Here is a 15,953-nt window from a genome sequence, read left to right on the forward strand (position 1 = left end):
AAATTATTAGTAAATAAAGATTTTGCTGCAGTCAACATTACATTATTTATTAGACAGCAAGTTTGTCAAAATGTTTTGTTATGTTGCCTGTGTAAAATAAATAATTTCTTTCATTTTTCCTGCCAAGTGCCATAGACCCTGCTCAAAAAAAACTATTAAAAACAAAGCATTACAGTGGATAATGTGCTCCTTTGTCAAAATAAGAACAGACAAAGCTGTTTATTTCTAATTATTTCTAAAAATTGTTTATTTCTAATTTCTAAACTAAAGGGCTTGTGGCCATGGGCTACAGACATTGTAGAAAAGTTGTAAAGGGCCAGCAGTTAAAATATAAAATAATGCTTATTTTATTCTTTAAATATTAGAAGGTATACACACTTACCATGGCTCCAACACCATAGGCAGCTGGTGCAAGCGCAGCATGGTAGGCATCTGCCGTGTAAACACGACCATAACTGTTTACGACAGATAACAAACCAAAATGAGTTATCAGATAACAAAAGAAAGGAATTCCGTTTATACAACAAGATGGCTAATATCCAGTAACTGCAGGAGCAAGTAAGGATTTTATTTTTGAGAAAAAATGATGCACTACAGTGAGCTTTTCAGGTGGTGACCTGTCAGAGGATGTGCGGAACAGCCCACTCACCTGTCACTGTAAGCTGCTGCTGCAGCTGCTGCTGCTGCAGGAGTCGCTACCGCAGCCGGCTGGGCATAACGATACGCTGCATAGCCACCCTGTGTGAAGGTGATGAGGACGAGGAAGGTTGAAAAAGAGAAGAGAGAAACAATGAAGGGAGAGGTGGAGAAGGATAAAATAAGGAGAAAGCTTTTGTTAAAAGTTTGCCATATTTCCTCTGCAGACAAAAAAAGCCTAGTAGTGAATCTAAAGGGTTACATTGTGAGGAAAACTGCTGAGAAGAGAGCGAAAGATTAACAAGCAGAAAGCAAAACTGGCTAATTTGTGCATTACAGCATTCATGGCGATGTAGTTCAGGCTCTTTGTGTCTCTCCCTCCATGACTAACCTGGAAAAAAATTCTACCTAAATTGTATTTTAAGTTCTGGAAGTGCATAATCTATTGATGCACAATTTTCCCAATGTAAATTGGACATGGAGGGAGAGAGATTTCATACCCATTACTGTGCCCCACCCCAATTCCCCTACCAAAAACACACAGTTAAAGAAAGGGGAATAGGAGGCAGGATGATTTTGTCAATATTGATGTTTGGATGGACAGCTGATGAACAGAAACAAACAAAATCTACAAGTGTAAGAGGAGAGTCAGCCAGTTGGATTGAAAAAAAGGGCGCACACATACACACACACACACTCACATGGCCTGAGACCAATCACTGACAGACACAGCATGCTTTCCCAAACATTAGGCCAAACATCCCTATTAAAAAAGTAACAGAACAAAACACTCGGCTGCATTCTACCCTAAAGGATCAGTCACAACCAAGTCCCCACATTCAGGACCACACAGTTGCTGCTATGAGAGGAAGGCTGGACAGGGGGGGAAGGAAGTGGAAAAGGTGGATGAGAGGGGAGGAAGATGACAAGTAGAGAGGGACACATAGATGAGATAATAAAGAAATCACAGAGAAAGTGGATAAAAGAATGAGGAGGTATATTACCAAGGCTTGATGACAAATTACAAAAAGTAAAGAGAACGAGGTGATGGAGAGATTGATGAAAAGAAGAGAGGTTTATAGAGAGAAAGAGAAAGAGAAAAAAAAGGGGGAGGCAATAGGGAGGGCCTGGGGAAGAGTCAGCCTTGTAAGTATGTCTGCATGCTGACACTGATTCAGTTAGCATGCCAAAGGTGAAACAGATAGGGAGATTCCTGGAAGGGGTCTGAATTAACTGCTTCCTGGATGAAAAGTCCCACATTCCTCTGACTACTGGATAAATCTTAGGTTTTAGTTTATTTCCTGCATAGGAATGCTCTGGAAGTGCATGATATGTAAAGTATGTATCATAGTGCATGCTATGATAATATGGATAATGTATTGGACACCTCATTACCGGGGAAGATTTTACTTTAAGGAAGTGACCCTTTGCTCAAGTCCTGGCCTTCAATAGTGACCCTAATTTACCTTAAAATGTACATCGATGTCCCCTGAACGTATTTTGTAAACATTTTGTATATTCTTTATAAATTCAGATTTAAACTTAATTCTTTTCTCCCCCTTCCGCAACTCCACCCATGTAAGAATCCAGTGAGTTAGTAGAAGACGACAGAGAAGGCATTTCAATCTCAGATGGTCAATAATGTCTAGCAGCACGCAGTCATTGGAGACAAGGAGGATGCACACTGGCTCTCACACACGGTGTGTAAACCCTACCTGCGGCAATCTGCCACTAATGTCCTGAAACACTAGTCTACAGAGAGAACAGAAACAGCTATTGTCAACCTGGTCTCTCTCTCTCACACACACACACACACACACACACGCGCACACACACACACACACAAAATCACATAGGTACAAACTAACTCACAAATGCACAGAGACAAACCCAAGAGGAGTCTACTTATGAATGAACATTATTAAAGTGTGTGAGGCTGTTCATAGTTATATATTTATATCTATGTACAATAGGGATGGTACATGTTTGCATTTGCACTGTGATGTATAAAACTCTGATAATGTGAAATTTAGTTTGGAAAATAAAGTGTCTCTTTGTAATAAATCATAGCACCCAAAAGTACACGTCACTATGGGTTTGGTCCATGCCATTTCACACTTGAAAATCCACAGGCAAGAGGAGGAAAATGTAGGTGACGAGTGAGGCAGTAGAGGAGAAGGAGATGTACTTACATAGAGATCAGCTGCACCATAAAAACCATCCTGATAGGCCATCACGCTGAGAGAGAGAGACGAGAAAGGAAGGAAAGAAAAGGAGAGAGTGTAGAGGAGCGGTGGCAGAGAGTTGGAAAAAACAAATGGTATGATGCGCCACCATGTGGGCATTCCAGAAAACAACAAATGAGTGACAATTGAGAGAGAGAGGTGAGAAAACAGTGCCAAACAAAGAGAGAAGAGAAAGAAGGGTGAGATTATTACACACCATGCAACATGCAAGACAAAAATACCACCTCTTTGTATACAAATGTACTGACTTTATAGTGATACTACTGTTACTTTAGCTGTAAAAAAAAAGAATATTAAAAGAAAACTATTCAATTTAATATTTTAATACAATGAAGAATCCTAACTTTACCACTTTTGAGGTACAATGAAATGGTATTTATGCTGAGCAAACTATCAATGTCATTACCTTAAATAAATTCAATCACACAGCATGCATAATTATTTATCTTTAACGAAGTGAGGATATGCCATTAAGGTATACCATTGTATACCATTAAAGTATGTGTAAAATTTTTATAAATAGCAGTTTACTGGTGTTGTTTTTAGTGTTTATTAATGTTAATGTGTGTGTACCCAGGGTATGTAGGGATGGCAGGTTGTGGCACAGCTGCCCTAACTGTACTGTACACAGGCCGGGCACGACCCCGGAGATGAGCGCCTCGAAAGGTCGCAGCTGTGGAGGCAGCAGCAGCTGCTGCTGGGTAGGGAAACCCCGGTACTGTGACAGAGACAAAGAATTTTATTTGCTACTTCGTACACCCCCTCTTCATCAGACCTGTGAAAAATGAAGCAGATTCTTGTTGTTTTACCTGTGTAGAGTTCAGGACTGTATATCGCTCCAACCATCGGACTCAACTTCCATCCAGCTGTAAATAACCAACCAAACAAACAAACAAAAAGAATTGGTCAGGAAACTCCCTCAGCAGGCTACTTGTTAAATAAGCCTTCAGCATTCTGCATCAAACTGATCTCTGCTGTTCATTTCACTGTAAACACATCAGACAGGACCCTGTCTTTCAGTGTGTCACTACTACAACAAGGCAATTAACGTTAACATACATAGATTTTTTAGCATTTTAAAATCCTTATTATATCATCATGGTACTTCAATCAAATGCTATTGTCGAAGTAATAACTCCAACTGTAATGAAAAAAAATATATAAATAAATTAACAGTTTTTTTAAAACAATAAATTAAAGTATTTGTGTTATTGATATTTGATATCAACTACTGGTGTAACCTTTAATTTTGTTTGGATTTAATGTTTGTTTGTCTCCTGAGGAAAAACTTTCTTAACAGAGCCAGAATTGCCCAAAACTCATTACCATAAGGTAGAGCTGCGAGGCCCTCTCCATTAGCATATGGTGTGGTCATCTTCTTGTTTGTCATCACTCTGGCTGTGGCATTATTGACCTGGGCACCAGAAGAAATGGTCAGAGGCTAATTTAATGCCATTTATTAGATACAACAGCAGTGAGTAATGATTAAAATGTTGCAGTCCAATTACATTAAAGCTTGTGTTTTACGCTTTCTAAAACTGAATTTATGGTCACAGTTAACATACTGTTTACATCTTGTACTTCGGGTGTGAGGTGTCATTTAACTTTATACCCTTTTTAACTTATGAATGTTGTTAATTCTGTTGATGGGTAGCAATGGTATTTGATACATGCGCTTCTTTTGAAGGAGAAAGACACTGAAAACAAGGATCCTGGTGAGTCATCAGGCAATTTAGCACAGAAACAATGCAACCATTGGCACACAGAACAACAACAAAAAAATTTCAAAACAAAGGGCATTCAAAAAGAAATCCAAGAATATTATATTGCTACCTTCAAAAAAAGGAGGGGAAAAGAAGGTGAATTAAGCAGCAGATTCATCCGTTGAACGAATGCAAAAAAACATCAATTGAAGAATTCAAACACAAATTACACGCAGCCAATCAAGAGCGTATCACATCACCAGAGGTGAGCAAAACTAGCAAGTCAGCAAGCATCAGATGCAGCAAGAGACCAATCAAAAACGGTTGGCAGCCCTCCCAATCAAATACACATCATACAGAAAATGGGAAAGGGAGGGAGAGAGAACGACAGATAAAAGACAGAAATATAGAAGGATGCAGGAGGAAGAGCCAGTCCACATGAAAAGACGTAGGAAAAACACATACATGATGTGGAGAAGAGAGAGACAGAGAGATTGAACAATCCATCCAAATGTGCAGTTCTTCTAATGAACGAACAGAAACAACAAGATGCGACACACATATAAAAAATACATCCGACCATTTTCCTACACTGGATCTAACTGGTACATGAGGAACGATGGAGAAATGTTGAATGGAGCAGGAACGATTAGAGAGAGAGTACAGTCTAGGTAAAAGATAGACAGAATGGGGGATGCAAATATCATTCCTCAAAAAGAAAAAAAGAAAATAAAATCAAACAAATAAAACCACAGTTGTGAAACACTGCCAGGCATTCCGATCAGTGTCGCACACCAGAAAGACCTTAAAGCACACAACCACCAACACACACCATCCCGAACCAAAGTGATCAAAAAGTAACACAAGGACACCTCTTTACAGAAATCATATTAAAGAAGCTACAGTTAATGGGTGGCTCAGTTTGCTTTGTTTGGTCACACAAAATTTCTTTCTGTGGTTCTTGTTTTGCTAAAATTGTATATATTACATAGCCTAGAGTAGATGTGCTTTTAAGTTGAATATTATTGCATCCTTTTGGGGGCACATTTCATATAGCCACATAAATATCTTTGATTTGAGTGTTAATACTGAACAGCGTTACCTCTACAACTGTCTGCAGTCTACAAAGTGATACAGAAAGTTATAACCAAGTACTACAGCACACCATGATATACAGACGACTATTATCCTCTGTCCCGTAAAGCTAATATAGCACTCATGCTTCAGCATGCTGTCCCACTAAGGTGCAAAAATGCAGCTACTGGCTGACACATGACACAGAGATGATATAGTACTATATGACGTCATACAGATGACGAGAAAGAGAGTAAACCATGCAGGATACAGCTCTGGAATTAAATGTTGAATGCAGTTAGAGAGGTGATTTGAATGAATGCATAAGAAGTGGTAGTCATAGTTGTTGCACTTGCAGATAGATGCAGTACATTCAGTTATACAAGTGGCCTTTGTAATGCCATGCGGTCAATGGCTAATCACGTAATCGTTTCATTCACCACCTCCCCAATCACAGGATTAGCCAATCAGGTTGTATCAATCATCAATTAATCAATCAATCAAACTCCCCTCAGTATAGGAGTCCTTCATTTGGGTGTTGGGTGCATTATAATTCATTTGGACGGATGGGGTGGGGGGGAGGGGTCATTCAAAGATGATGCCATGTGTACACAACTTACCGTTGCCAGGGAAACGGCGTGAGGACACGCGAGCAGTTACCGTGGAGACTGACAACAACAACAACATACAAAAATCATCAGGGAAATAGAGAAAATATATGTAATAAAGAAATGATGAACCAAAAAAATCAAAAAACAAAAAAACAAAACAAAAAAACAAACAAAACGAGGTAATGAAAAGCAACCCCCACCCAGTGGTAGAGAGGAAGTGAAGTAACAGGTCACGTGTCACCTACAAGTATCAGCCATTGGACAACAATCTAGCCTCTACTGGTTAAAACCCACTACAAACACAGATCATAAAAGTTTAGAAAGAAGCAAACAAATGGAAACAGAAAATGTCAGAAGTTTAAACTTCTAAACTACTGTTTAAACTAACTTGGGGAGTTATTGTTGCCTACAATCTGACAAAATTATCACTCAAAACTCAAACTTTGTCCCATCCTCAAGTGTTTATGATTCCTGACTATATCACAGGACAGGGAAATGAATGGACATAATGGGGAAGGGATGGACAGCAGATATGCAGGTGCACATGGGAACACACAAACTGGGAGAGACAGACAGACTGGCCTGGTGAAAAAGAGTGGAGACAGATGGAGTAGAACTAATATTTTTAAAAAGAAAAGGAGAGGAACGACACCTATCTACTGCATTCTCTTCACTTGTTCATTCTCTCTCCACCCTCCATATTTTTATTTCTGCACACCCACACACAGAGACACAGAAGAGTGCAGGACATTCGAGACCATGCAGAAGAGCTTTAGTAGCAAGTAAAAATTTTACAAAAATAAAGCGTGATCAAAAAACAAGAGCCACAGCAAATGGCAAAAGCATGGTGTTTTCAATTGCCAAGGCCATTTGCAAATGAAATCTGAGCTCATGCTGATAAATTAAATAAAGATGTCACAACAAAATGCACTTCCATGAGATCTGGTGTTCTTTTTCAGGAGTGGTGGATGCAAGTGTGTACGTGTGTAAACATTTTTATTTTATTTTTTTTAAAAACCATCCATCTCGCACATCTGAAATTAAACAGTCAGCGTTTTGAAGCATCAGAAATGACACCACACTTCTCACGGCAGTCTCATTCCCAAAACTGGCCCCCATCATGCATCAGTCTTCATAAAACATAAATTAACTGTGATCCTGAGGCACCCGCATAATATAAAGTGAAAAAGAGTGGAAACTCCAAGAGGACAGCTGACCTTATGATCCCACCATGCAACATACAGTAGCCTCTTACAGACACCAGCAAGCACTGTTCTAGAGGAAAGTAACTGAGAGGCTATTAACTGCCCTTCCAGTCATAAACACAACCATAAACAAAAAATGGCCACTCATCGTGATCATGGAAGGAGTGATGATGGTAATGGAAAGGGTGCAGGTAAAAGAAAACAACAAAAAAGATCCTACATGCCGTGACAGAAGCAGATATCGTCAGCAACTGTGTTGTAGTGACGTCTCGTCGGCCATGCCTGTTGTGTAGCCACTCCACCCAGCATGCTTTGCAAATCACACAGCTTAAAGATCAAGGTGCAATGGACAGCCCACAACGTCAACAACAAGAACAAACATCAGCATAAACATCGCAGGAAATGCAGTCGAAAGAGACTGAGTCTGTGTGCGCGGCACCACTGCACCATGCTATAGTGAAGCCAGAGGGGTTAGAATTTAACACATACAGCCACCCGGAAACCTTCTCTGGGGCAGAAACGACCAGAACAAACTCATTCTCATTGTTGGACATGGAAGGGAAAACAGAGGAGAAAATGGTTTCACGGTTTAAAAAAAAAAAAAATAAAATAAAAAAAAAAATACAAAAAAACAAACAAAAGGGGTGGTGAGTTACCTCGATTTTACGTCCTTCGACCAATGTACCGTGTAGCTTCTCTCTGGCCCTCTCTGCTTCTGCACTCGACTCAAACGTTACAAAACCGAAGCCCTGGGAGCAGAAAAGAAAGGAAAACGGAAAAAATGAAGGACAGGGACTGTGACATAAGGTTGAAATTTCATTTATGTTGACAATTTCCAGAAATTAGATGTTGTCCCAGTGTCTTACCTTGGAGCCTCTCTCGTTGAAAATGATCTCGACATCAAGAATTTTCCCAAATTGCTGGAACAAAACAGAAGAAGAGACTGAACTTTATCTTTCCACATGGTGTCAGCACTGTCCAGTTATCCACAGTAGTCCTTTTTTCTATCATATCTTCCTTGCCTCTGATGTATTCCAGCGCCATATTTCAGACATTCCTCTTTAAAAGCAGCTAAGTATTAGGCGAGATTTTTACCCTAATTATAAATAAAATGTCAACAAATTATATTCTAACTCACAGTATGGGATTTTATTTGTATGTATGATTCATTTTAACATGGCTGGAACTGATGTGACAGAACCTTATTGTCAATTTGAAATACCTCCTGGGAATAAAAGGAAATAAAAAGTAGTCATTGTGTTGGGTCATTGTGTTGATGTCACTAGATGGGTCCTTTGAGTCATTATTTTTACTAACTGTATATGTTTAATCCAAAGCTACTTTTCTGGGTTATTGTTACATAATGACGCATTTAGAAAAAAGGGACCGTATTTCAGTCTACATACCCCAAACATCTGCCGAAGGTCGGGGTCTCGGAAGCGGAACGGGATGTTGGACACATGAAGGCGTTTGGGGGTCCCCTTGGCGTCTGAATCATCCCCAGTGCTCCCCCCACCACCGCCTCCTCCTGAGCCAACCCCCGACTGTCCGTCAATCTGGGAGGATCCGTCTGACTGCTGGGACAGAAGAAAAGACGGATATGAACATTTTGGAATCTGGCAATTACTTTTATTTTTTGCAAAAATTTTTTAGGAAATACACACAGTGAATCAGTCCAATTTGCTTTTAGAACAAATCCAACGTGGAGTTAATTATCAAACAATAAGATAGACAAATACTGCATTTAACATAAAAGATGTTAAATTTGCTGTTTTTAAATGTAAAAGAAAAACAAAAACAAAAAAAAAACACATCATTAAGAGGGTCATTGATTAATGTATCTCAAAAGATTCTCCAGAAATTTAAAACCATCATTATGTACAGTACATTCTTATCACCCACCCGATGTTTATCAGGGAGATGCTGACCTAATCCAATGGATTGGGATTATCAATGTTGATTCTGACTTTAATAGAGGAGTACTTTGACATTTTGAGGTTTATTTTTGTTTACTTTTTGGCAAGCGTTGAATAAAAAGATCAATACCCCTCTCGTATTTGTTCATTTAAGTGTAAACTGTGGTTTTACAGGAGGCTACACAGTGAATAAGTTCATGCAGTCTTTTTGTCAGTACATTTTTTTTTACCCCATGAGTTAATATAATATTTCAAACTATCGATCACAATCTTCATTCAATGTGGACCTTTTTAAAACAATTTAAAATGAACACATACTGTAACAGTGAGCAGAGTCAAGAATAAAACACAGAACTTCAAAGAATACATATTTAGGAGGACTATGTAAAAATCCAAAGTAGGCCAAACTGTAAAAATGTGTTAACAAGTGTGTTCTCAGATCAGACCGACTCCGCCAATCTTTTCAGGAAGACTGTTCCCCAATCTGGAAACACTGACTACAAAAGCTCAACCACATTTGTTTTTCAAACTTCCAGAAGAGCTGCATCAGTGTTCATCAGGGAACAGCCGTAAGTGGTGAAGAGGTCAAATATGTGGCTCAGTGACAGCCCTATCCTGGTAGCGTGTAAAATTTGAAAAACAGATCCCACAACTAACTGGCAGCTAGTGCAACAATGCCAGAATAGGTGTGATATGCTCTTGTTCTGTAGCACTTTTTAAAATCCTGGCAGCTGCATTTTGAACTAATTGTAATTTGTATAATAAATAAGTATAATAAATAAAGTGTTTTTTGCTACCAACAGAGATAAGTGAATTACAGTATACAAACAGAGATAAAATGAAGGCATGAATAATAATCTACAGGTTTGATCTTACAGACTCCCCTGAGTTTATAGAAACCAAACAGTAAAACACCAAGATTTATATATTGCTATTTAATAAGATTGGAATAAGAACCAAATATTTCTGTGATTATGGATTTCAGTTTTTTGTGGGTTTAATTGTAAAAAAATAAATGGATGTCAATACATTTTTGGTTGTCCAGTTTCAAATTGAGAAAATCTAATTAAATGTGTTGGTCCAATGCTACCATAAATCAGGATACTCTGTATAAAAGTGAAAAATGATAATATACACTCTTACAAGATGACAGAGTAGCATGTAGATTGAAAATAAGCTGAGTGCTGAGCCCTGAGGGATCCCACAGAGCACTTCTGAACTGGAGGATCGTACTCGCCATTACCAATTTGAAAAGCCCTATGATTTATGTAGGGTTTAAACTGACTGTGAGCTGTGCCATTGACCACTACCCACTCCCCAAGGAAGGCTGGCAAAATGTGGTGATCAGCTGTGGCCCATGCTGTGCTTAGGTCTAAAAGGATCAAAATAGATGGGCACTCAGCTTCTGCAGCAAAAAGGACTTTACTTGCCACTTTTAAGTATAATGGCACAGTACCTAAAGAGAGGGAACCGTTAATAATGTGAACAATAACAGGGTTATTACTATTAAAAATGTCCCTTTAAAATTGGAGAGGGATCATATCCAAGACACAGGTGGTGTTTTTCAATTTCTTAAAAGTTTTAAGCAAAGAAGCAGATGAAACCGCGAAAGTGAGTTTTGCTGGTGGATTGGCTTATGGGGGAGCAATTTGTAAAAACATTGGTAAGAAACATTTTGTCCAATTACAGAAATTGCATAATTTGTTTTTTGCATGAATAGTTTTAAATGTTTCAGCTACAGAAATCATGGGAGGAATAGACAAATTGGACACTGGGAGCATGAGTAACATCACTTGTATTATTAAACAGTATTTTAGAATTGGAGTGATAGTTTGTTCTGAGACTATGAAAGTAAGAACCCTGATCTCTGTATTAACAACTTTTATAGGATTCTTAGGGTCATTTAAATGGATAAGAAGCCTGTCAGCAATTGAGTTCATTTACCCAAAGTTGATAAAGATCTTAAGTAGATATCTGTGTACGAACATATGTATACACAAATTACTTTCTTTTTTAACTCATCCTAGTCCCATTCTATAGTGTTCATTAAAATAGAACTTATTTTCCCATCAGTTCTGTTCTCGTCTGTTACATTCACTGAGACACTCTACAGCAGATTCACCTATGCACAGTGTGGGCAGTGTTTGATATGGGAAAATCGAGAGCATGAAACAAACAGTAGCAGCAGAAATATTTACGTAGTAGAAATATGAATTCTGTTAGTGTACTACTCGTACACTGATAGTTTTACAGTCTTGATCAGTGTGATTTTTACAAAACTAATAAAAAATAAGGTGTGTGAAAAGAGGATGTTATTAAATTTCGGTATCTGAAAAATGTCTGCTCAGTGCACCCTTACTATAATTTTTTTTAAGTTTATAAAACACATATTCAACACATTTTCTTGCACACTCCTGGTCTTGACACCCTTTCAGAGCAAATACCTGACGTGGGCTGCACACAGAGGAAGAGGCTGGCACTCACTTGAGCACTGAGGCTATTGGCGGCATTGGTGGCACTGTTTGCTGCTCCGCCGGCTTCCACTGGGCCCTGGACGGCCCCCGCTGCGTACAGGCTGCCCCCGTAATCCAGCGCCAGTCCGTTCTGGGGGGGTGGTGGTGGTGGAGGAGGAAATGCGGAAAAAGGTGGGGGTACAAGTCCCTCCTGACCGCCAGCACTATCCTGAGAGCCCTGTTGGAAGAAGAAAAAGTAGAATGAGGGGGGAGTGAAAGCTAAAGTAGCCGTCTGGCGAAATTCCACAGTATCTTTTACTGAGAGCATCACCCGACTACACAGAGACCACTTTCCCAAGAGCTTCAGTCTAAAAGTCATACAAGCACAGATATTATATTTCTATTTCCAAGTGTGTGTGTGTAAATGTGTGCATGTATCTACACACTCCACCCATTAAATATTCACTGCAGTCACATCTATTATTGAGGGTCAGATGCCTTCATGCTCAGAGTGTTGTACAACGGTGAGTGTCTAACGCCAGCAAAAGCATGCACACACAGACACACACACACAGACACACACACACACAGAGTCACAAACGCCTCCGCACACAAACCACCTTTGACATGCAAACACCCACACACCTAAATGCTCACACAAAGACCAACTGTTAGCGAGAAAGCCTGCTCAAGTACATCATACTTCCCACAAAAAATAAGTAAGTTACTGACATTCGAGTTTGTAGGAGAACAATACATGCACCCGCAAACACAGTGGAGGCCACACAAACATGACACTTGAGGCTTTACCAAACCATGACACACACACATTCCGGGCTGCTGGCAGTGGGGCATGGATACCCTAAATGGTAATAGTTAGAGAGCAGAGGGAGACAGCAGCGACAGGACAGAAACGGGGGGATGGACGATAAAAGGTGATGACTGATACAAGAGGCATGGTTTGTCTCTGATCCGTAGCTGCAAAAAATAAACACTGACAAATCCCTTTCGTTCCGGTCTTTTTATTCCTCGCCAATAACAGCAATAGATAACCAATCAAATCAAAGAAATAAAAATGTTTTGATTTCCATTTACTGTTTCATTATGAGAACTAATTTTTGCGTGATATTGGTGCTGTGCTGAACGTGAAGGGATCAGGGAAGCTGTTATAATTCATCCTGAGAGGAACTTGTGTGTACTAAAGTGTGAGATACAGCATTTTATCCAAACTTGGTACTTGGACAAAACTCAGGCAAGTCATTTGGATAACTAAAGCAATTCATCTAGTAACTTTTGAGATGTTTCAGGCAGGAACAAAGGTCATTATTGCCACCTACAGAGTCATGCCCCTAGGATGAGTAATAAAATTTACAATCTATTCAGCCCTTGTAAGGTGTAGAATGATAAAATTCTGAATTTATTTTTATCATTGTCCCTCTAGGTAAACAGTCTAGCAACATTTATTGAGATGGTCCAAATTTAAAATCAAATGAAAGATAAATAGTTTTAACATGTAAATATCAGTACAGTTTAGATTATAAAAGCATAATATCATTTCTAAGGGAAGGCTACTAGATCTAGCAATCTTTGTTTTATTCTTATTATTATTGTTCTCCTATTTGTAGTCAGCTGTCATTTTCAATATTTTTAGTAGTAGCCCAGTAATAGAAGTACCACATTAATCTGGCAGTAATAATAACGTATTAGTCTGTGTCTTTTGTTACTCTACCACCAAAATGATATCACCTCTAAAAAGACTCTGCTTGCTTACTAGACATCTGCTTGGTTACAAGTGACTGTGTGTGTGTGTGTGAGAGAGAGAGAGTGACAGGCTGCAGTGATGCCCATCTAAGTTACACAATAGATCTCTGTCCCTTTGGAAGTGTTAAAAGTGTGTGGGAGAGTGTGTGTGTGTGTGTGTATGCCTGCATGCCATCTGTCTCCCAGCTTTTGACCTCAGCATCACACCTGTGACACTATGCAGGGGCCCTTGACTCAGTGACAAACCAGGGGATGCACACGGTCGACGCAGATGATATCGATATTGTGATATGACTGCAACTACAGCTGAGGTGCCCCGAGTAAACAGTCAGGCGAAACTGGTAATTAGCACAGGTAAACAAAAGAAAAAAGACTTAAATGTAATTATTACAGCAAAAGACTTCAGTTTCCATGCACAACATGCAAGACTGTAATGACGATGAGTACATGTGCAAGAAACAAATTCATAATTTATTTGCTTTAAAAGTTAGTTTTCTTTCAAAATAAATGTTGTCATGTGAAATGCATGTACTTATCGGCTTTATAAACCAAGACTTTTAGAATAAACTGCTAAGACAATAATACTAACTAAAAAGTAAAAGACAGAAAATTAGGCTGTTGCTCTGTGCACAGGTGAAGAGTCTCCACCTCTGCCACAAACCAAGTTCGGCGTGTTCAGTGCCAGACACTCAAGTATCACAGCCGCCAGATTACTGACCACAGTGTCCAAGTTTAACTTCATTCAGAGTTTCTGATAGCAGCTGTGCCCGCTCATCTAACACCCTGCAGCTGTATGAAGCTCTTTCAATCTTATCCACAAGCCTCCAAATTAAGATTCGGCTGAATGATAACATCCCTTACATCCTTGCCTTCCTGTGCTACCCTAGTTTCATCTAGCACAATCATCTTATGGTTTGGTTCTCAGGAAATGCTTGCTCATTATTTGTACACTTGTTGTCATTTTTATGAGGGGGGTTAATATTATATAATATGCACCTTGACACATTTAGTCTTCAAAATCTCAGTTTTGTACAAAATCTTTTTATTATTAGCACACAGAATAGACTATATTTCTCAGCTGTATGTCTTTCCCTATGTTGCTTCACGTTCCACTTAATTTTCTTCTGTTTATAGTTGTTCCTCTAATTAATGAGCAAATCTCAAAAATAGACCAGAAGAGAATGAAACAATGAAGATGTTTCTTTGTCTCTGTTGTTAAAAAACACTGTTACATTACTGATGGCAATAATGTGCACATGAGCTGCAATCCTCTGATGAGACATCCTGAATTCGTTATAATTTTTCAATTCAGAAAGAGTAAAAATGAGAACAGAAGCTGAAAATGTTTTCATTTATATCTGGCTTTTAACTGCAGGAGACAAAATACATATTATGCTATATATGAACTGCATGAGTTTGCTTTGCATCATGTTTGCATGTCTTTAGCATTTAGCTCAAAGCACTAAAGTGTTGAGTTACTTCCAAAAAGCAGGTTGTAAGACATGTTTTGCAACTGTGTAGAAAATCAAACATGACTATAACTGCCAGACCTAAAAAGGGAAGAAATTATTGCCATTATAGAGAGATGTGGAGATGTGGATTATGTTTAAATATGGGGATAACAGGGCTTATTTTCAAACAGTTTCTCCTGGAGAAACTTCATAGTGCTGTGCTTAGATGTTCACATAAAAAGTGACCAAAATATCCAACATCAGAAAGGTGTGGGGGAGGAGGTTTTCGAAACCGTTCGACCGTCCAACAAGCTGTTCTATTAAGAGTTTACTGGCAGCTTTACTCTCATTTAAAATCCAAAGCTATAATGAGTTTTCTGCAAAATTAATTGTCTTCCATGCAATACTAAGCCTGGAACCGGAACAATAAGAAAATAAAAACATAGAAAAATGTATTCAGGGACCCCCTTGCCACAGTGGATAGTGCAGTGAATGTTGTTGATTACAATGAAATTGAAAATCTACCTATCATATTTGTTGGGAAAACTACCCTCCTACTCTGTATTAAAATGCTCAACATGGCTCCACTGTTGTCATACTCGAGTCCCAACATTGATGACTCATGACACAACTCACTCAACTACAGATGAGTCAGTCTTGGGCTTGACAAATTGTGATGCAACTCCGACAGAATGATAGTGACTTGGATTTTAATGCTGCACACTTGGAGACTTGAGATTTTGATATCCTGGCTAGACACCATTTCCTCAATCTATACCACTGATCAAATCATATCTCTGTCAATCATAACCTCCTCCTCATTGTTGCTGCCCGTGTACAGAAACAGTCTACAGCCTAGCAGGAGAATGGACAACCCCGGCTGTTGCTGCGCCTTCT

The 15,953-nt window shown here is 39.0% G+C and overlaps 1 protein-coding gene across 6 annotated transcripts in view; it reads right to left on the reverse strand.

The window, feature by feature from the left end:
- The window catches only part of rbfox2 (RNA binding fox-1 homolog 2), a 32,476-nt gene that overhangs the window by 2,865 nt on the left and 13,658 nt on the right, over positions 1-15,953 (reverse strand). For 2 of the 6 annotated variants that reach the window (XM_067497278.1, XM_067497281.1), the window contains 10 exons: positions 11,876-12,082; positions 8,882-9,052; positions 8,342-8,395; positions 8,132-8,224; positions 4,209-4,296; positions 3,692-3,748; positions 3,456-3,600; positions 2,829-2,874; positions 650-738; positions 383-455 (listed from right to left, as the gene is read on the reverse strand). In XM_067497278.1, the coding sequence (XP_067353379.1) occupies positions 383-455; positions 650-738; positions 2,829-2,874; positions 3,456-3,600; positions 3,692-3,748; positions 4,209-4,296; positions 8,132-8,224; positions 8,342-8,395; positions 8,882-9,052; positions 11,876-12,082 (1,023 nt within the window). Of the gene's footprint in view, positions 1-382; positions 456-649; positions 739-2,351; positions 2,389-2,828; positions 2,875-3,455; positions 3,601-3,691; positions 3,749-4,208; positions 4,297-8,131; positions 8,225-8,341; positions 8,396-8,881; positions 9,053-11,875; positions 12,083-15,953 lie in introns of those variants that run through there. The other 4 variants (XR_010913851.1, XM_067497280.1, XM_067497279.1 and 1 more) reach the window with 4 other exon arrangements.

The sequence above is a fragment of the Channa argus genome, chromosome 3 (genome assembly GCF_033026475.1).
Source record: "Channa argus isolate prfri chromosome 3, Channa argus male v1.0, whole genome shotgun sequence".
NCBI classification, from domain to species: Eukaryota; Metazoa; Chordata; class Actinopteri; order Anabantiformes; family Channidae; genus Channa; species Channa argus.